At 37.5% G+C, this 22,363-nt stretch overlaps 1 protein-coding gene across 9 annotated transcripts in view; it reads right to left on the bottom strand.

The window, feature by feature from the left end:
• VPS13B (vacuolar protein sorting 13 homolog B) overlaps window positions 1-22,363 on the bottom strand; it is a 781,052-nt gene that overhangs the window by 127,402 nt on the left and 631,287 nt on the right. For all 9 annotated transcript variants that reach the window (XM_044743909.2, XM_044743903.2, XM_044743908.2 and 6 more), the window contains one exon: window positions 16,923-17,107. In XM_044743909.2, the coding sequence (XP_044599844.2) occupies window positions 16,923-17,107 (185 nt within the window). The remainder of the gene's footprint in view (window positions 1-16,922; window positions 17,108-22,363) is intronic.

Genomic DNA, 22,363 nt, shown 5'->3' with positions numbered 1-22,363 from the left:
AAGAGGCTGTCTCCTGTATTACACATTGAATAAGTAACCATTCTGGTCCAATGTATGATACAAGAGAACTGTTAACAAGAAAACACACTTATCAAAATTTCTTCTAATAGTAGCTTGAAACCAACATATTATTTAGCTGCTTTGGCAGCACTGTGAGTATTTCTACTTAGTGATTCACCACCATGTGGTTGATTAAGCAGTGAAAAAATGGTTGTCATCTACAGTTACTTATTTACATAAGTCTAGGCTTTCAAAACATCATGACACCAAGATAGAGAAAACTGCCTGACACATACTTTGGTTTAAATTGATTTTATAAAATGCAAGAGGATTTCTCCCATTAACTAATAGAATTGGTAATGAGATAGACAGAATACTCTTTTGTAACAGTAAAACTAATAAAAATGCATTATAGAATAGATATAGAATTTGGATGGAAAACGAGGTGATTTCAAAAAAAGTTTGTGCTCAAAGGAGGCTGCTGCTTTGGATCATATCCACAGAAAGGCAAAATTTAAGAAACACTGATTATATGTGAAAGCATTTTTCACGAAGAACATCTTCAATAGGACGCCCTGAAGTACCTCAGATTCAATATGACATAGACTTTTTTTCATCAGTTTACAAGTATATATCCTTCCCTATAGTTAAGAATGTAGGTTCTGGAATCAGAATGCCTAAGATTCTTGGCTTTACTATTTAGTAGTGGTATGCCCTTGGGGAAATTATTTCAGCTCTTTGAGCCTTAGTTTCCTCATCTGTAAAATGTGAACGACAACAGTTTTTGTAGCATTGTGAATATTAAGTGAGCTAATCATATGATGCTCTTAGCACAATGGCTGGCACTAAGTTAGGAAACAATATATGAGGGAAAAAAAAGGTAAAAAATTACCTCTTCTAATCCTGAAACCTTGGGTCTTTGCCCAAGTTTGTTTTTTGTCCTTGGTAGACTACCATTTATCAAGGTTTGTTGGCTAGTATACAACAGCATATGGATATAGGCCAAACCTTCATTAAGGCCTTGTCATTGTCATCTTGTGACCTTTTGTAAAAAGTTGACATCTTGCCTTAATTTCTTCTATCTCTAAGGAATGAATCTTACCACTTAACTCTACTTATAAGCTCTCCTACCAATAACTTCCTCCATAGAATCATATAAGCTAAATTAACAACTTCTTTTCTAATTCTTAACTTCTTTCCATCTTTCAATTCCTTCCACAAATATTTACTGAGCACCTACTGTGTTCAGTCTCTAGACAACTGAGAAACATTGATGAACAAGGGATGAGGCTCCTGTTCTTACGGGACTTACAGTCTAGTGAGGATGTCAAACAATGAAGCCTAATGTGATGCAAACGTGGAATCCAAGAAGTGGACAGGTCATTGGAGGAGAAAGGCTTTGCCATGGTGTCCTGGTGACTAAAATTTCTCTCCAAGTCAACAGTGACCTCAAGGTCGTCAAATTCACAGCTCTCTATTTTCCCAGTCCACAATATACTCTGTCTGTTTGTAGCCATGATGCTGCTGAGTTCCTCAAGCTTCCTAAAGTTTTCACTATGCCTGGATTTGCTGACACTGTACTCTTCTGAGCCTTTCTCTCTGACCACTCCCTTTGTTGATTCCTGTATGAGTTTCCTACGGCTTCCGTACCAAATTATCACAAACGTGGGGCTTTAAAACAATGAAACTTATTCTCTTACAGTTCTAAAGGATAGAAATCCAAAATCAAGATGTCAGCAGGGCCATGCTCCTCTGAAGGCTCTAGGGAATCCTGCCTTGCCTCTTCCGAGCTTCTGGCAGCTCTTGGCAATCCCTGGCTTTCCTTGGCAGGTAGCTGTATCCTTTCACTCTCTGCCTCTGTCTTTTCCCCTATGTGTCTTTGTCTCTGTCCAGATTACTCTCTTCTTATAAGGATACAAGCCATTGGATTATGGATCATCCTAATCTAATATGACCTCACAGTAACTTAATTACAGTTGCAAAGACCCTATTTCCACATAAAGTCACATTCTAATGTTCTGAGTGGAAATGAATTATGGGGGGACAACTATTCAACTCACCAGAATTCCTTATCTACTATTTAATTACTGAACATAGTGAGATTCCTCATGGTTCTATTCTCAGTTCTCTTATCTTTGAACTCTTCACTCTCTCTGAGAGTGAGTTCTCTCTATTCTACTTTCATGGCTTCAATTTTTACTTCTATGAAGATGATTCCCAAAACCATTTTTTAAATAACCTGACCCTTTTCTGAATTGTCAGCCTATATTTCCAAACTTGTGGTAGGCATTTCATAATGATTATTCCTCTAAAATCTTAATTTGTAAGTGTTCAGTGCAGAACTTAGTATCTCTTCCACACAACCTGATTACCTCACGTTTTCTCTGACATTTCCAGTTTCCCTTAATGGTGGTTCATCTATCCAGTCACCTAGGCTAGGGGCACAGAGTCATTTAATTTTCCCTTCTTATTATCATCCCCATTCAAGCATTGAAATCTATTTATTTTACCTCCAGATGTCTCTCTCTTACATTCATTTCCTTGTTCCCTTTGCAACTTTCATTCTCATTGTGCTGAGTAATAGTGCTCTGAATAGGTCTCCATACAGTTGACCTATAGTATCCTCTAATTCATCCTTCCTTCTATAATCAGCCATGGTTGTTGCTCAGCCCAATAACTTTAATGACTACCCTCACAGCATAAAGTGCTTATGGAATAAAGCCCAAATGTCTCAGCGTCACATTTAAAATCCCCCACTATCTGGCTTTAAGCCTACTTTTCAAGCTCATAACTATTATATAGTCATGTGCCATATAACGACATTTCAGTCAACAACAGACCTCATATACGACGGTGATCCCATAAGAATTAGGACCAGATAGCCCAGGTGTGTAGTAAGCTATACCATCTAGGTTTGTGTAACTACACTTTGTGATGTTCGCACAACAATGAAATCACCTAATGACGCATTTCTCAGAATGTATCTCCATCGTTAAATGACGCACGACTGTATTAACTTGCTTCTCTGAACTTCCATGAACACTTATTGTACAATACTGGGTGATGGTTGCCTATGTATTTGTTTCATGAAGCTTGGATTGTAAGCTCTTTGAGATAATGCCTGTAAGAACACCTTGTTAATAGTATTAATCATCATCATTACCTTTTGGTCCTTCCCCTCAAGTTTGCAGGACAGAACTAAGTAAAGTGGGTAAGGATTCAAAAAGTGCTAACACCCAAATGTCCAACAACTGATGAATGGTAAGTAAGTAAACTGTGGTATATCCATACAATAAAATATTATTTGACAAAAAAAAGGAATGAAATACTGATCCATGACATAACATGGGTGAACTTTGAAAACATCATGCTAAATAACAGAAGCCAGTCACAAAAGACCACAAATTATATGATTCCATTCATATGAAATGTCCAGAATAGGTAAATGTATACAGACAGAAAATAAATTCGTAGTTGCTTAGCTCTGGGGGAGGGGGATACTGGGGGTGATAGCTAAAGGGTACCAGGTTTCTTTCTGAGATGATGGAAATGTTCTGAAATTGATTGTGGTGATGACTGCACAACTCTGTGAATATACTAAAAACCACTGAACTGTACCCTTTAAATGGGAGAATCGTATGATATGTGAATTGTATCTCAATAAAGCTGCTAAAGGAGTGCTAATAGCATAAGAGAACAAAGATTCTTAATTTTGATGTAGCATTTGAAGATGTTGCTACAAAACATTTAAGGTTCTCAAGTTTGATTTTTTTCCTAACTAGGAGTTGAATACAAAGATTGGGAGGCATGTATCCTTGAAAATATATGACAAAATGAAGTTTTCAGATCAATGCCTTTATGAAAAGCATGGGTAAAGGGATAAAGAATTTCTTGTAATCAAAACTCAGTTTTTCTCCAACTTCAAAATCTAGAGCAGAACAAGAGGCAAATTGGCACCTGGAGACGATAAGCACTTCAAGGAAAGTAATAACTGATAACATTTATAAAGCACTAACTATGTGCTAGTCACTGTTCAAAGGGTTCTGTACACCTAGCAATCATGTTTTCTTCCCAAGAATTTAAAGAGGTATGAACTATTATTTTTTATTTATTTATTTTTTTTTGGTGAGGCAGATTGTCCCTGAGCTAACATCTTCCTCATTTTTTTTGTATGTGCCTCAGCATGGCTTGATAAGCAGTGTGTAGGTCCACGCCCGGGATCCAAACCCTTGACCCCAGGCCACTGAAGCAGAGTGCACAAACTTAACCACTATGCCACTGGGCTGGCCACAGATGAACTATTATTATGCCTAATTTACAGATGAGAAAGCTGAAGCACAGAGAAGTTAAGTATCTTGCCTGAGGTCACCCAGCAGACCCTGGATCTGGACTCAGAGACTTTAGTCCAGAATCTTTGCTTTAACAACTGGGCTATATTGCCTCTCTGTACTTCATGTTTCTCCTTCTATTTGTTACTCTCTTCAACAATGTAGCTTTCAAGAAATAACTTATACATCATGAATAATGGTTTTTACTGTGACTCTCATGGGGAAAATACTTCACTCATGGAGGAGAATAACTCACAAAAAGATGATCATGGACCATTAATTCATACTTACCATCCTTTCATTTTTTTTGTACCCCAAACATTTTTAATACTGAGCAATAAACATCAAACACATTGAATTCTAAGCACAGTTTCTTTGTTTCCAGAAAGAAATGTCCCCCCCCCCCCTTTTTAATACAAGAGTGTTTAATAGGAAAAGAGAAATAGGCTAATAAAATTTCTACCACCAAATAAAGTGACAGGACAAAAATGACTTCAGTATTCTTCCAGTTTGCAAACGTTTTCCATTTACTTTAAAAGCATGTCTTATTGACAGATTCCTTCCCCACCTCTTACTTTTTTGAAGGGCAAAGAATGCTAGCATTTCAAACTATTTACTTATTTATATTTCAGAAATCTCATTTGCTTTTTAAGTTTTCTCTACGAATTCTGCTTCAGCATACCATTCACTAATGACTAGAAAGTGAGTTCTCTTACTGCATCATAGACTAAATGACGAATTTCACAAGCAGGCAGGGAGCAGAAATGGGTCACAGCGCTGGCTAGCAGAGAGTGTGGACACTAGATCTTTGGGAGCTCCTGGCTGTGAGGCCAGCAGAGACTGCTAGCCGTTTCCCAATAGCTCTCCTTCCCTTCTGCCTCAGCAAATGAGTCCCAATTTCCCCTTTAACTAAGCGTATCCGTGAGACACAATTCTCAACTCTGGGATGTTGGCAGCAGTGTGCAGGGTGTGGATTCCAAGAAATATCCTTAAAGGGTGGGGGTATGCTCTTTTTTGGTCCCTTCCTCTTTCCACGGCTAGAATGGGGATAAGATACTTGAAGCTTGTGCTGCCATCTTGGACCATGAAGGAAAAGCAAATGCTGGGGACAGCAGAGCAGCAGGAAGCAAGAAGGTATCTGGGCCCTCACGACTTTGAAGACCATACTTACAGTCCTAGACCGTCTACCTTCAGACTGTTCTCATGTGTGACAGGAAAAGAAACTTCTGTTTTGTTTAAGCTGCTGTTATTTTGTAGTTTCTGTCTCTCATATCTGAACCTAGTCTCAATTGACACAGAGCTCAGTAGCTCTGGCAGCGTTTCTTGCATTGTTGGGATTCTTCATCAAAGATCCATAAATAGTTTACAGGAATCTGTAAACTTCTTGCAATTTTAAGTTAATCTTGTGTGCATTCGTCCACTTTTCTGGGAGAAGAGGCCCATGGCAACTCATTTAACTTTTCAGATCGTCAGCTTGCTTGTCTGTAATAGGGGAGAACAACACTCATCTCTGCAGAGTTGATTTCAGGAGTAGGTATAACCTGGATACAGGCGTGGCATAGTGAATAGTGCCTAGCATAAGAGGCACTCCTCCTGATTTCCAGAATTTTGTAACTAGTCTCATCATACTTCCCATTGAGCTTAAATCCAGCACTCAGCTGTGACCTCTCTTACTCCCTCTCATAAAATTACCATATTAGCTGTCAGGAGCATAATTTTTTCCTCTACAAAGTCTCCTTCATTCATTTCTTTTTACCCCTCCCCACCCCCTACCTCCAGATTACAGGCTTTGTCGTCTCCTCTCTGAGACTCCTAACAGGTCCTGAAGTCCTGGCCTGCCAACGGTTCTCCAGTGTCCATCAAACGAAATACAAACTTCATACTATAAAAGTAGTCAACGTAGCAAAACACAGAAGAAAAAATTATGGACTCATACAAACCTAGGTTTGAGTCACGTTTTACCTCTCTCCTCGCTTTGTGATCTTCGGAAAATTATATACCTTTTTAGAACTTGAGTTACCTTAGCTCTAAAGTAGAGATAATGGTACCCACTACACAGGATTATAGTGAGGATAGAAGAGACATGACATATAAAAGGGTAAGTTTGGTGCCTGGCACATACTAGGTGCTCAATAAATGTGTTACCTTCTTCTTTCCCTCCATGAAATGGATGCAGACTAAAAAAGCCGTGTCGGTGGCTTATCACTCTTCCGTTCATCCCTTACTTGTATAACCTGTACTAGTCAAACAAGATTATTTGCCACTTCCCAGACATATGTTCTGTCTTCTCTTCTTCAGTTCTGAAATTTTGCTCAGACTGATTTTTTCTTCATATACCCTTTGCCCCCATCTTATCTGTTGAAATTCCACTCAACATTCAAGAATCCCCTCAATTGTCATCTCCTCCATGAAGCCTTTTTCTGATGTGTCCAGTCAGATGTACACTTTCCTTGTTTAAAAAGGCATTCTCTGTGTGCCTTCTGTGGCACTTCACAGCCTGCCTTGCCTTAGTTTGTGTACTGGTTATCTCTCGTAAAAACTATAGGTGCCTTAAGAGCAGAACTAGAGCCCTATCCACCTTTGTATCTCCCATGGCCCCAGCCCAGGTCCTTTAACCTCAAAATTCTCAGGCAGAGCTCTTTTCAATATAGTCCTAGATCCTTTTTTCATACTTTTACAACACTAAGAAGACAGAATGATTAAAAGTGTATTCAGGGAATACTCTATTTTAGGCTTCCCTTCATTGTCCAAAAAAGGAGGCAATGGCTTCTGGACACAAAACACTTAGTAGTTGATCCAGCATTGTTACCCATCATTCAAAACCATTTATTCCTGTGTCCATTGGGTACATAGGACTTCTTCCTTTCCTGTATTTCCTAAGAGTCTGGCCCTGCCTCTTACTTCTCCAAAGCTCCCAAGACTTCTTTTTCTTTTCTGCATTTCAACAGCAATGAATCTCGTATCTGGCTTTGAGCACTTCTCCTACAGATGATGGATAGGAGCAAAGCCTTCTGGGACACATTAGTATAGCTGCCAGTGGGCAGGAGGTACTTATAAAATAAAAAGGCTCAGGATTCTGGGAACATATTTGCAGCTATAAGTGAACCAACTAACACAGCTGAAAAGAAACACCCAAGAATACTTTTTATTCTGTTTAAGCTGTGCATGGAAGAGGCATATTATATTGGTTTGCAAGTGACTCTCAGAAGGATTTTCTTTCTGTAGTGTCAGCATGTGCTAATATCATAATCTTTGCCTATCAGGTCCATGTGCTTTAGAATTATAGGAAGCTTGTAAAGTCAAGTTTAAAACAGCAAAAGTCTAGTTTTTAATTTATTGGGTAATATCGAGTATTACTATCTGACTTGGAACATTTTTCCAAGTAATTATGAAAAAGCATAAAATCAGCACAACTATAAGGTTCAATGAAGCTTTAGCCCATGAGAAGATAAAATTTATTAGAAAACTAAACACAATTAAATCACCACTAAGCTACAGACATTAAGTATCACACTGTAAACAATTTCAAAAATAGAAAATTATTTTATGTGTAAAGCTCTCATGTATTTATAGAATCTGTGAAGTTGCTAATATGCTATACTGTCATTGCATTAAAAAGGAGGCACTGACCAAGAAAGGTATTGATTTTAAGCATCTTGGGGACAAGAAAATATCTCATATGTGTCAGCAAGACATAGGAGCTTGCCTAACCTATATTTTGGGAGGATGCTTGGGGAGGACAACGAGAAGATTTAAAAAGTGATATGAGGCTTTTATCCAGATGCAGACAGGCTTTGATGTTCAGAGAGGAACAGCTATGCAAGATATTAGCAAAGGGAAAAGCTGGAAGAACCATAGCAAAAAGGACCAAATTTTTTTAGTGAACCAGTCTTTCTAGAGACTCTCCGACTGTGTTGATTCTTCTCCAAAAGCACAGACCGTATACAAAAGGCTTCCCTCTTGGAAGAGCAGAATACGCTGTGCAGACCTTCAGAGTCAGGCCAGAAGGAAGCAGCTGACACTGTGAGGCCAGTACTGACCATGTTTGGCTAAGCTAGCCAGGGTGGAAAACGAGAGCAGTAAGAGAGGTAAGATACAGAATGGATCCCTTTGGGGGTATCTGCAAAGCTCACAGTGACCCCTAACTCACAGCCATGTTGGTGAATGTGACTCCACCCGATAGCCATGGTTGAATGGGCCTAGAGCATCTGACACCATGCTAGGTCAATCAGGAATGCGGAACTGAACTGGAGGTTGGACTTGTAAATGTGACTCTGGGAGCTCTGGGAGTTGTAGAGAGACTACCGGGTGGCCTGAGAAGTGGGGGTGGGGATGGGAGGTGGGGGGGTTTGGGCGCAAAGCTAATCTATTGAAAAGGAAGAGTAAAATGAATATGGAGAAAGAAGCAAAGAAAAGAGATAGTAAGTACTCTCCTTGGTTCCTATCTTCCATTCCTGGCCCCGTCCTTCTAGAGGCCCAGCTGCATTTTACCCTTGGCCTCTAGAACTCCCCACTGGATCTTGATACTACATCCCTGTATCTTTTGCTAAGCCAGCTTCAATGGGGTTTCTGCCACCTGCAACCTAGAGGACATACTGACATACCACCTCAGAGGCCACTGACTGTGTAGCTGTGGGAACGTGGTGTCTCTTATAGCAGCTGTTCTCAGTCGTTGGAAACATTCCATTAATCACATCCAGAGCCAGCATTCTTCACAGTTATTATGACATTAACAGACTATAAACACAAAAAACACCTTTCTCAGAAAACAGGGCTTTCTTGGTCTAATACACAGTAGGATCCAGGTTCTTTGATCAATTGATAGAATTACGATGATGATGATAATGATAGCAGCTACCATTTATTAAGTGTCCTAATAATAATTTACTAAGACTTTAACTATGTAAGGCACTATGCTAGGTGCTTTACATACATTATCTCTACTCCTTACAACTCTTCAAGAGAGTGAGAGGAGAATTTTGTTCGGAAAGAACTTTGTTGATGCATTGCACAACAGAGATATCATCTGGGAAAGGCCAGCATTCTGGGAAGGCAGGTAGCCACAAGAGGGTACTTAGTGTGATGGCTTCACCATGATTCAAGATCTTACTGTTGGTCTTACAGTCTCAAAAAATTTCCATGGTGTCCTAGCACTGAGTAGACATAGGAATGCTGAGTCATGCAACAAAGTTCACTAGAGATTGATATATAAACCAGATGCCAAGCTATTAATTTACCATGAGATATAAAACCGCCAAGCAGCGTGGATACTGGTACTGGGCTGAGCAGTGTATGATACTTTCTCAATTGACAGACTGCATTGGCAGTCAAACTATTAGAAGGTTTTTTGGTTGTTTAGATGATTTTAACGTTAGACACAGAGATCTGACAGCTGCTACATTCATCTTCATAAAAGGGATTTAACTACCAGGAGAACCAGATATTTGGACACCACTTCTTTGGATGCTGCCAGGAGGGCTTCTGCCAATAAATGCTTCCGTGACCCTCCTAGGTTTTTAGAGCTGACCGGTTCTCCTTGTGAAGGAAACATTCTTTCTTTAGATATCTTAATATTCAGTCTGTCTTGTGTGTCGATGAGTCCTTTCATTTATTTAAGATTATTTTGCATATCTCTGGTCTGATTCATTATTTCATGATTTAACAGTTTGACGTAAAAGGATAATTTTATTTTCCTTCTTTCCATATTTCTCAATATAGTAGCTCACTATCACCCAAATGTAGCATCAACAATATTATCCCAATGTTTTACAATTAGGGTAAAGAACATAGGATTTGGAGTCAGAAAGACCTAGGATGAAATTCTGGCTCTCCTTTTTTAAGTGTTATGACTCAAGATCAGTTAATTTCTTTTGGCCTCAGTTTCCCCCTTATAAAATGAAGATAATGCCTACTTCACAGAATAAAGTGAGATTTAATGAGGTTATGCATGCAAAGCACCTAGCACAGGGCTGGGTGTAAAACACAAAGACGACTGCAACACATTAGAGCAAAAATAACAGATCTCAACCATTTAGATTCTCTTTGGTTTCCAAGTATGCAATTTTTTGTTCATTCTTCTTCCAGTGTGGTTTCACTTTGATTTTTATAATCATATTAATGTTATTTTAAAAACTAATTTCCTTGACTTTTGAACTGGATAAACAAAAGTGAATTAGTCTTGAGTGCATTGATTTCTTTGGCTTACTGTTCTCCTTCTCCACCAGAAATAAACAAATGACACAGTTTGCTTTTGTCTTTTTTCTTCCTGTTATCCTTGTGAAGATGTCTTTTTAAGGACTCTAGTCATGATTTTTTCATATTAAGAAATCTTCACCAAATTCTGAAGCTTAAAAATGCTTTTGTAACTGAGAGAGTGCTATGAAATCATACAGTTTTAGTAACAAATTTCTTTTTTTTCCAATTAATTCAACTTACTCTTCAGATGTCAGAATTCCCCAAGTTACATGATTCCTCCTAAATAAATATATATTCATATCTTAATATACACTCAGCTATTCTATCTTATGAGTTTGCATATGCAATTATGCCCTCTCTTTTCAAACAGATTATAACTCTCAAGGGCTGCCCTGTGGCTGAGTGGTTAAGTTTGTGTGCTCTGCTTCAGCAGCCTGGGGTTCACTGGTTCGGATCCCAGGCGTGGACCTACACACTGCTCATCAAGCCATGCTGTGGCAGCATCCCACACAGAAGAACTAGAATGACCTACAACTAGGATATAAAACGATGTACTGGGGCTTTGGGGAGAAAAAAACAAAAAAGAGGAAGATTGGCAACAGATGTCAGCTTAGGGCCAAGCTTCCTCACCAAAAAAAGCATACTTAAAAAAAAAAAGACTCTAATTCCATGAAACTTAAGTCCTGATGAGTATGTCCAGGGTCTGAAAATCCAGCCTACCTTGTAACCTTCATCATCTGCCAACTTTAAAAACAAAACCCAAAAACCCTTATAAGAGTAGGAACAGATCTATTTCTTTATATCCTCACTGTCTATGCATTGCAGTACCCTACAATGACACTGAGAAGTATCCTACACGGATATTGATACTGAGAAAATATTCAATAATTATTTGCTGATGAGAAATGCTATGAGGTGGAAATAAAAATAACAGATATGTTTCTCTCTTCATAGGTTAACTTACATTTTATGAAGGTGTAGATCTGATTTTTTGTAATGTAAAGTTTTGTGAACCTGTGTTAACTTTTCCCTAAATTACTTAAACATTTTCTTTCCTGACTTCAACAACAGGAATTTTATGTACACCCTAGATATTTCTTGCATTAGAGAAATTCCTGACTTTAAGTCTTATATCCTTCCTTTTAGTCCATATAGTAGGTTATTTAACTTTGCTCCCCATCTGTTTATATTGCTTCAGTGATCCCAATCTATTCAGTGTTTGCCTTGAATTGTAATGCTCAAGCCTTATACTCTTCAGATCCTTGGGGAAGGATGATATTTAGTTTGGCCTATTATCACATACCAAATGAAGATATCTAAAAATTTAGTGCAATATACGAATTAAAACAAGAATAATATAGTATTGAGAGAACAAGACCAAGCACCATGACAGATCTGTGTGAGAATTAAAATATCCGTTATCAATTCTACGACAAAGGATGGATTAAAATTTTATAATCTGGGAACATAGCTATTTCTAAAATGGAATCCTCCATAGGGAGTGTACACAATAGGATGAGGAGAGGGGAAAATCTGGGATGTGCCAAACACAGTGCCAGAAATTTCTTATATTTAAACTCATTTAAAGCACACAACATTCCTTCTAGGTTAATGGCATTGTTCTACTTTACAGATCCAAATTTTATTGACATCTAAATATACTACCAACACTTAAAATTTAACATAATAAAATTATAAACTGACCACAAAATAAGCTCCTTTTGATTTCTATGAACATTAACTTAAGGGTCTTTATTCAGAAGCCATGGTTAGTTTAATATTATAGACACGTTTTCCAAATTTTTCAGTACAATTGCAAAATAAACCCCATAAAATATGGGGAGCCTGTTTATAAATCCCATTACTAATCATGGAAAGATATATAAGCAGACAAATTTGAGGGTTCTGTATAAGTGAACTCTATACGGTCAGTTTTTTATGAACCAAATGGTCCTGAAGGAAAAAGTTATCCAAACTCAATTCTGTTTTTAGGACTGAAATCAAGGAGATCAACTTATCTTTGTATTTAAGAACTACCCTCTGACTAGGGGGCAGTGGGCTTGGCAGAATATTCAATGATCTCACCAAGAGCCCGTGTAACGTAATGACATTAGATGGTGTATTTATGTTAGATAATATTACTGAAGCATAACACAATGCATCCTGACATAATTCAGTTTGTAAAACCAAAACTCATTCAATAGTGTCATAAAATAATGACAAACAGTTTTGAATAATACAAAATAGGAACATGGACATTCATGCATTCATTCATTCATTCAGTATATTGAGTATTTCCATTTCAGTAGATACTGTAAGGGACATAATGAAAAACTACATATGATCATTTCCTTTGGAAATCTAGAGTCTAAGGGGGAGACAAGATATGGACACATAGTTAAAATGTGAGGAATAAAGTGAGAAATAGCATAAAAGTGGTGCTATGAAGTGCTGTTATAGGACTTCAGAGGAAGGCAATATCATATTTGGAGACAGTGTCTGGGAAAGGCTTCATGAAATAGATGGCATTTGAGCTGTTTGGAAGTGTGGATAGGATTTCAGCAGAGAAGAGAGAGATTCAACTGAAGAGGGAGTGGTATGGAAGTGGGATGTCATAGGCTGGCTTGGGGAATGCTGAATAGGCCAGTTTAACTAAAGCATAGATCATGTATAAGGGAGTGAAAGGCAAAACTGGGTTAGGGGTTGGGAAGGTTATGCAGGGCCCTCAAGGTTGGTCTAGTAGGGTGATAGAACCACTGAAGGTTTTTCTCAGGGAAGTGATACAATCTACTAGTTCCTTTAAGAACTTATTAGGATAGATTGGAAGGAAGAGATTGAAGAATGGAATTCCATTTAGGAGGCTCTTTTAGCAGTCCAGGCACTAGCTTGTGTAGGTGGAGCACAGAGGAGGAAATTAACATTTATTAAGAATGCACTATGTGTAAGGCATTTAATTGATTTAGCTATAATACTTCATCTAATTCTTGCAACAACTCTGAAAGGTAAACAACATTAACTCCAGTGTTCAGTTGAGGAAATTAAGGCTCAAGAGATCAGTTTGCCTAAGTTCACTGAGTCAGTAAAATAAAAAGGGGAGGGGAGGAGAAGTCAGCAGCTGAGACTTCAAAGTCTACATTATCTGCACTAAACCATGTTGATAAAGGGCCTTCTTTTCATAAGCTCCCTGCTATTCAGGATAAGCAGTTCAATATTTTAGCTCTGCCTCTGGTATAGACCTAGAGATAATCACATCTAGCAGGAGAACGATTCTGACAACAGAGAGGTTCTCCTTGAAAGCTGAAATTAGGGGGACTCTTCTACCCCCAACCAACCAGAGAAACTTCCCTGCTAGAGTGAGAGCTTCTCATCAGTGGACAGTGTCTCACCTGTATCTGAATCCCCAGGAGCAAGCCCACGGTCTGGCACTGCAAGTGCTCAAAAAAAACCAGCTGTTGTATTGAATCAAACCTGTGATTCATGCAACATATCTTCTGTTCTCAACAAGCTCCAAGGAAACAAAATAGTTTGTATGGTTCTAAGATTGTGACCCAGAGAGTTATTTCCACAGATGGGGCTCACCTCAACCCCTGGGACAAATTCTGCTCCTAGTCAGGGGAAAACAAGGATTGAACCAGGAGTTCAGCAGCACGGCAACCTTCTGCCAGTCCTGCTCTGTTCTTTCATCCCAGTTGTCGATTCCAGGTGTTTCTTCTCACCACTGGGATCAAGCTCTCCCTTTCAATTCACAGTAGGTACAACCCTGTCTTTCTTGTTAGGCCAGTATCCCAGCCTTTGAACTCTGCCCACACCTAGCTCCTATTTCTCCAACAAGATATGAAATATAGCAGGACCTCTCCTGACACCAACTCTTTGCTGTTGAAACCTGCCAGGCTTCCTTCATGCAGTGCTTTGCTTATGTGCCAAGTCCACTGTCTAGGCCCCAGGGACTGTCCCAGATCTCTTGGACTACTCCAGCAGGTCTGTAGAGTCATCACACACCAGCTCTCTCTGGTCCAGCCTGTGCTTCCTCTTCATGAAAAGAGTTTTGACAATGGTCATCATAGGAGTGATAGTATACTCATACTTATGTAGTACTTGCTATGTGCCAGGCATTGTTCTATGTGTCTTACAAATATTAATTCCCATAATCATCACATTATTAATATCCTCATTTTATTGATTAAAAAAAGCAAAACAAAAAACCTGAGACTGAGGGATTAAGTTACATTTTTAAGGTGACAAAGTTTGCAAGAGGCAGAGCCAGAATTTGAACCCAGGCATTCTGGCTATAGTTCATTCTCTCAACCACTATATTCTCTGCCTCTCCAACAGCAGTGAGAAGATAAAGAACATGTCACTAGTGAATGTACTTACCATTTTAAATGTCCTATTTAATACAGCTAGCATAATACTGCCATTAGTAGTTAGTTATTAGACTTATGTTAAATGTATTAACATGTACCTATAAGTCTGAACCCCAAAATCAGAAAGAAGCCCTTACATGATGCTCAAACACTGATATATGAGTATCTTCATGTTGACTGAAAATACTACAGATGTTCTGCATTTAGGCAAGTCTAATAAGACAAGGAGTCAAAGATACTGTTATTTTACTTAGCAAAAATAATCCAAGAATATTGGTAGAGAAGATAATCATGAACATGATCTTGATAGGCTGGGAAACAATGAGAATTTAAGAATCAAAGTAGATTTGCCACGAGAGTAGATCTTAAAAGTTTTCATCACAAGAAAAAAAAAAGACTATTGACATTTGGCAAATTGGATAGTTCTGCACACTCTAGTTCACTTGACAAAATGACACATTTTATTGTTATCAATCCAGAAGGTAAACATCTGATTAAATATATTATGATAAGAAATTTAAACAAGAATTAAATAAGACTATAATTATACCTATGTTAATGTGCATCTTGGATTCTTCTGATTTCTATTATTACTCTAAATTATTAAGTATAAAGCACTAATTTAAAAAAAATTGGTGAACATCTCTACATACCAGGTGCTGGAGATAAGTGATCAAGACATAGAAGAAGCTTATTTTCTAACAGTAGAGAGACAAAGACCATAAGCAAGTAGTAAATAAACACATGGCATAATTCTGAATAGTGCTAAGAGCTATGAAGAAAGTAAAACAAGGTAATGCAATACAAAATAAAGTAGTGGTAGTGAGCGAGCAAGGATATGATGTGTGAGCTAGTACCTGACTGAAAAAGATATGGGGCAGAGCAAGAGAAATGACTTTGAACTGGTATGCACAAGGAGAAAAAGGAGGATGGTGTGGCTAGAGTACAGTGAGAAATGGGGAGACTGGCATGAGATCAAGTCAGAGAGGTGGGCAGGGCAAGGTCATAGGTCCTTGTAGGCCACAGCAGGATATTTGAATTTCGTTCTTTCTAAGTATAAGAGGAAGCCATTGTCAGGTTTTAAGTTAGGAAAGTGATGTGACCTCATCTCCATTTTTAGAAGACCGCTTTAGCTGCTATTTGAAAAATGCATTACAGGGAGTCAAGAAGGGAATCATAGAGACCACTTAGGAAGCTACTGTGGTAGGGAATAGAAGATGGTGGCTTGGACTCAAGTTGTACCAGAAAAAACAGAGAGAAGTAGATGGAATAGGGAGATATTTTGGAGGTAGAACTGACAAGACTTGTTGATGAATTAGATGTGGGGAGTTAGGGAAAGACAGCAATCAGGAATGACTCCTAGGCTTTGAGTGGACAGCTGTGTGATATAGTAACAGATGGAAGACTGAGAGCAAAACAAATTTTAGGAGAAATTCAGATCCATAGAATATTAACAAGTAGAAGGACAATATAGCAATACCTCCAACGACATTTACATCAAACTCAGGGAACTGACAAGAAACAAACTTTCACAAAATCATATGGAATACGATCACTGGTTAGATGGTTCTCCTATCAGCCTACCTCAAGACCCCAGACCATTTTCAGCTCTGGAAATCAAAGGAAAACTCAGGCCATTCTGGCCTTCTGTGGATATTTTATTTCATAGAGCACTTCTAGAAATGCTGTGTGAGCACTCAAAAAATGTGTGGTAGGTACTCAAAAAAAAAAAAAGGTACCGAATGACACCTGTTTGTTCCATTACAGTTAGAGCCCATGTAACCTATCTACAACAGGAGTAAGAGTAGAATTGAGAACTCTCAAAATTGCCATGTACCATGAATCTGAGTTACGTTATTTCCATATTTTAAAATTTCTGTTGTGCGTGTGTATGTATGCATGCATATGTACATATGTGCGTATTTCTCTCTAATACTACTGATGGGAAAAATAAGTATGCTCCAAATATTTTTCCTAGTATATAATCAGCGCTTTCCCACAATGTTTTTATTTTAAATGAATAGTCATTACATACCTGTAGCATATCACCAAGGTCTGCTGTGCTAATATCTGGATCTTCTGTGGTGTTGAAGGGCACTGGAGTTATTCGTACAAGGGTGAGCACTCTTGGTTCTGGATATCTCCATAACATCATCCCTGGGCTATCTTCAGTTTCATTGTAAAACAAAACTTCATAGACACCAGGCATTTTCAAAGGTTCTGTTAAATGAAAATACCGTTAACTGTATGCTTTTGAAGGAGAACATGTTGCTTTATTACAACAAGAAAAAATTATGAGGATAAAAGAAAAGATCATGAGGCTGGACCCAAGGCCGAGTGGTTAAGTTCGTGTGCTCCACTTTGGCGGCTCAGGGTTTCTCTGGTTCAGATCCTGGGCGCGGACATGGCACCACTCATCAGGCCATGCTGAGGTGGCATCCCACAGAGCACACCCAGAGGCACTCACAACTAGAATACACAACTATGTACCGGGAGCTTTGGGGAGAAAAAGAAGAAAAAAAGGAAAAGAATACAAAGAAGCTGGTTGATCATTTTATATGGTTTGAGACAAGAACAAACTAAGAATTCTCCCTTATGAGACTGAATGGTAATGTATTATTTTTTTTAATTGAGGTAACACTGGTTTATAACATTATATAGATTTCAGGTGTACACCATTATAATTTGACTTACATATACATCAAATTCACCACCAAAAGTCTAGTTTCCATCCATCACTGTACAAATGACCTTCTTAACTCATTTTGTCATCCTCCTATCCCCATTCCCCTTGGGTAACCAGTCTGTTCTCTGTATCTATGTGTGTGTTTGTTGTTATCGTCTACATATGAGTTGACGCATATGGTATTTATCTTTCTCTGTCTGACTTATTTAACTTAGCATAATACCCTCAAGGTCCGTCTATGTTGTTGCAAATGGTAAAGTTTCATCTTTTCATGGCTGAGTAGTATTCCATTATATACATAAACCATATCTTCTTTATCCATTCATCCATCAATGGGCACTTAGGTTGTTTCCATGTGTTGGCCATTGGAAATAATGCCACATTGAACATAGGAGTGCATATCTCTTTTCAAATTAGTGTTTTCATATTCTTTGGATAAATACCCAGCAGTGGAATAGCTGGATCATAAGGTAGTTCTATTCTTAATTTTCTGAAGAATCTCCATACTGTTTTCCATAGTGGGTGCACCAATTTACATTCTCACCAGCAGTGTCTGAGGGTTCCCTTTTTCTCACATCCGACCCAACACTTGTTATTTCTTGTATTTGTAGTTAACAGCCATTCTGCCAGGAATGAGGTGATAATCTCACTGTGGTTTTGCCTTGAATTTCCCTAATAAATAGTGTGTTGAACATCTTTTCATGTGCCTGTTGGCGATCTGGATATCTTCTTTGGAAGAATGTCTATTCAGATCCTCTGCTCATTTTTTTGGTTGTTAAGTTATATGAGTTCTTATATATTTTAGATATTAACCCCTTATTGTATGTATGATTTGCAAATATCTGCTCATAATTGGTAGCTTGTCTTTTTGTTTTGTTGATGGTTTCCTTTGCTGTGCAGAAGCTTTTTAGTTTGATGTAGTCTGATTTGTTTATTTTTGCTTTTGTTTCCTTTGCCTGAGGAGTCATACTCAAAAAGATATTGCTAAGACTGATATGAAAGGGCATACTGCCTGTGTTTTCTTCTAAGAGTTTTATGGTTTCAGGTCTTACATTCAAGTCTTTAATCCATTTTGAGTTAATTTTTGTGTATGGTGTAACATAGTAGTCTAATTTCATTCTTTTGCATGTGGCTGTCCAGTTTTCCCAACACCATTTATTGAAGAGACTTTGCTTTCTCCACCGTATGTTCTTGCCTCCTTTTTTCAAAATTAGCTGTCTATATATATATGTGGGTTTGTTTCTGGGTGTTTGATTCTTTTTGGTTGATCTGTGTTTTTTCTGCCAATATCATGCTGCTTTGATTACTACGACTTTGTAGTGTATTTTGAAATCAGGGAGTGTGATAGCCCCAGCTTCGTTTTGTTTTCTCAGAACTGCTTTGGCTATTCAGGGTCTTTTGTCCATACAAATCTTAGAACTCTGTGTTCTATTTCTGTGAAAAATGTCATTGGGATTTTGATAGGGATTGCATTGAAACTGTACATTGCTTTAGGTAATATGGACATTTTTAACTATGTTAATTCTTCCAATCCATGAGCATGGAATGTCTTCCCTTTTCTTTGAGTCTTCCTTGATTTCTTTCAATAATACCTTATAGTTTTCAGTGTACAGATCTTTCACTTCCTTGGTTAAATTTATTCCTAGGTTTTTTATTCTTTTTGTTGCAACTGTAAATGGGATTGTTTTCTTAATTTCTCTTTCTGCTAGTTTGTGGTTACTGCCCAGAAACGCAACTGATTTTTGTGTGTTGATTTTGAACCCTGCAACTTTACTGTATTCGTTCATTATTCCCAATAGTTCTTTGGTGGATTCTCTAGGGTTTTCTACATATAAAATCACGTCATCTGCAAATGGTGACAGCTTTACCTTTTCTTTTACACTCTGGATGCCTTTTATTTCTTTTTCTTGTCTAACTGCTCTGGCTAGGACTTCCAATACTATGTTGAATCAGAGTGGTGAGAGTGGGCATCCTTGTTTTGTTCCTGTTCTTAGAGGGTTAGCTTTCAGTTTTGCACCATTGAGTACGACGTTGGCTGTGGGTCTGTCATAAGTGGCCTTTATTATGTTGAGGTACTTTCCTTCTATACCCATTTTATTCAGAGTTTTTGATCATAAATGACTGTTGAATCTTGCCAAATGCTTTCTCTGCATCTATTGAGATGATCATACAATTTTGGTATTTCATTTTGTTAATGTGGCATATGATATTGATTGGTTTGCAGATGTTGAACCATCTCTGCATCACTGGGATAAATTCCACTTGATCATGGTGCATGACCCTTTTAATGTATTGTTGTATTCAGTTTGCTAATATTTTGTTAAAGATTTTTGCTGTATTTTATCAGTGATATTGGCCTGTAATTTTCTTTTTGTGTGTTGTCCTTGTCTGGTTTGCGTATAGTTAATGTTGGCTTTATGAGTTAGAAGGCATCCTCTCCTCTTCAATTTTTTGGAAGAGTTTGAGAGGATAGGTATTAGATCTTCTTTGAATGTTTGGCAGAATTCATCAGAGAAGTCATCTGGTCCTGTACTTTTGTTTTTTGGGAGGTGTTTGATTACCATTTCAATCTCCTTAACAGTGATTGGTCTATTCAGATTCTCTATTTCTTCTTGATCTAGTTTTGGAAGGTTGTATGATTATAAGAATTTATCCATTTTATTCTAGGTTATCTAATTTGTTGGTGTACAGCTTTTCATAGTAGTCTCTGATAATCTTTTGTATTTCTATGGTATCTGTTGTAATTTCTCCTCTTTTGTTTCTGATTTTATTTATTTGAGCCTCCACTCTTTTTTTCTTAGTGAATCTAGATAAAGGTTGTCAATTTTGTTCATCTTTTCAAAGAACAAGCTCTTAGTTTCTATTGTCTCTTTAGTCTCTATTTCATTTATTTCTACTCTGATTTTTATTATTTCCTTCTTTCTATTGACTTTGGGCTTTGTTTATTCTTTTTTGTGCAACGTTAGATTGTTTATTTGAGATTTTTCTTATTTCTTAAGGTAGGCCTGTATTGCTATATACTTCCCTTATAGTACCACTTTAGCTGCATCCCATAGATTTTGGTATGTCATATTTTCATTTATCTCCAGGTATTTTTTTGATTTCTCCTTTGATTTCTTCGTTAACCCCAATAGTTGTTCAGTAGCATGTTGTTTAGTCTCCACATATTTGTGACTTATCCAGCTGTCTTCTTATAGTTGAATTCTAGTTTCGTACCTCTGTGGTTGAAAAAGCTGCTTAATATGATTTCAATCTTCTTAAATTTATTGAGACTTGTTTCATGACCTCATGTGATCCATCCTGAAGAATGTTCCATGTGTACTTGAAAAGAATATGTATTCTTCAGTTTTTGAATGGAATTTTCTGTATATAGCTCTATTAAGTCCATTTTCTCTAATGTGTCATATAAGGCCATTGTTTCCCAACGGATTTTCGGTCTAGATGATCTCTTCATTGATGTAAGTTGCGTATACTTATTGTATTACTGTCAATTTCTCCTTTTATGTCTGTTGATATTTGCTTTATATATTTGGGTGCTCCTATGTTAGCTGCATACATATTTATGAATGCTATATTCCTTTTTTGGATTATCCCTTTATCATTATGTAATGTCCTTCTTTGTCTTTTGTTACAATCTTTGTTTTCAAGTCTATTTTGCCTGATTTGAGTATCGCTACCCAGCTTTCTTTTTGTTTCCATTTGCATGGAATATATTTTTCCATCCTTTCACTTTCAGTCTCTGTGTGTCTTTAGATTTGAAGTGAGTCTCTCATAGGCAGCATATAGATGGGTCTTGTTTTTGTAATCCATTCAGCAACCTCATGTCTTTTGTTTGAAGCATCTAGTCCATTTACATTTTAAATAATTATTTATGGGTATATATTTATTGCCATTTTGTCAGTTGTTTTCTGTTTTTTTTTGTAGTTCTTCTCTATTCCTTTCTTCTTTTCTCGGTCTCTTCCCTTGTGGTTTGGTGGTTTTCTTTAGTGTTATATTTGGGTTCCTTTCTCTTTATTTTTTGTGTATCTATTGTGGGTTTTTGGTTTAGGGTTACCATGAGGTTCACATATATCAACCTATATATATATAGCAGTCTATTTTAAGGTGATAGTTGCTTAAGTTCAAAGGCATTCTAAAACCACTACACTTTTACTCCTCCCTCCCACATTTTATGTTTTTGATTCATATTTTACATCTTTTTATTTTGTATATCCTTTAACCACTTATTGTAGTTATAGTTAATTTTACTAGCTTTGTCTTTCAACGTTCATATTAGCTTTTTAGTGGCGATCTTTTGCCTTTACTTAATATTTGCTTTCACCAGTGATATTTTTTCTTTCACATATTTTCTTATTCCTAGTTATGGCCTTTTCTTTCCCACTTAAAGAAGACCCTTTAACATTTCTTTTAAGGCTGGTTTAGTGATGAATTCCTTTAGTTTTTACTTGTCTGGGAAACTCAATCTCTCCTTAAATTCTGAATGATAACCTTGACGAGTAGAGTATTCTTGGTTGTAAATTTTTTCCTTTCAGCACTTTAAATATATCATGCCACTATCTTACAGCCTGCAAAGTTTCCACTGAAAAATCAGCTGGTAGGCCTATGGGTTCCTTTGTATATGACTTGTTTTTCTCTTGCTCCCTTTAAGATTCTGTCTTTATTTTTAACTTTTGCCATTTTAATTATATCTTGGTGTGAATCTCTTCAAGTTCATCTTGTTTGGGACACTCTGTGCTTCCTGGACCTGGATGTTTGTTTCCTTCCTCAAGTTAGGGAAGTTTTCAGGCATT

Source organism: Equus asinus, chromosome 12 (genome assembly GCF_041296235.1).
Source record: "Equus asinus isolate D_3611 breed Donkey chromosome 12, EquAss-T2T_v2, whole genome shotgun sequence".
Lineage (NCBI taxonomy): Eukaryota > Metazoa > Chordata > Mammalia > Perissodactyla > Equidae > Equus > Equus asinus.
This window is presented reverse-complemented; position numbering and strand designations above follow the sequence as displayed.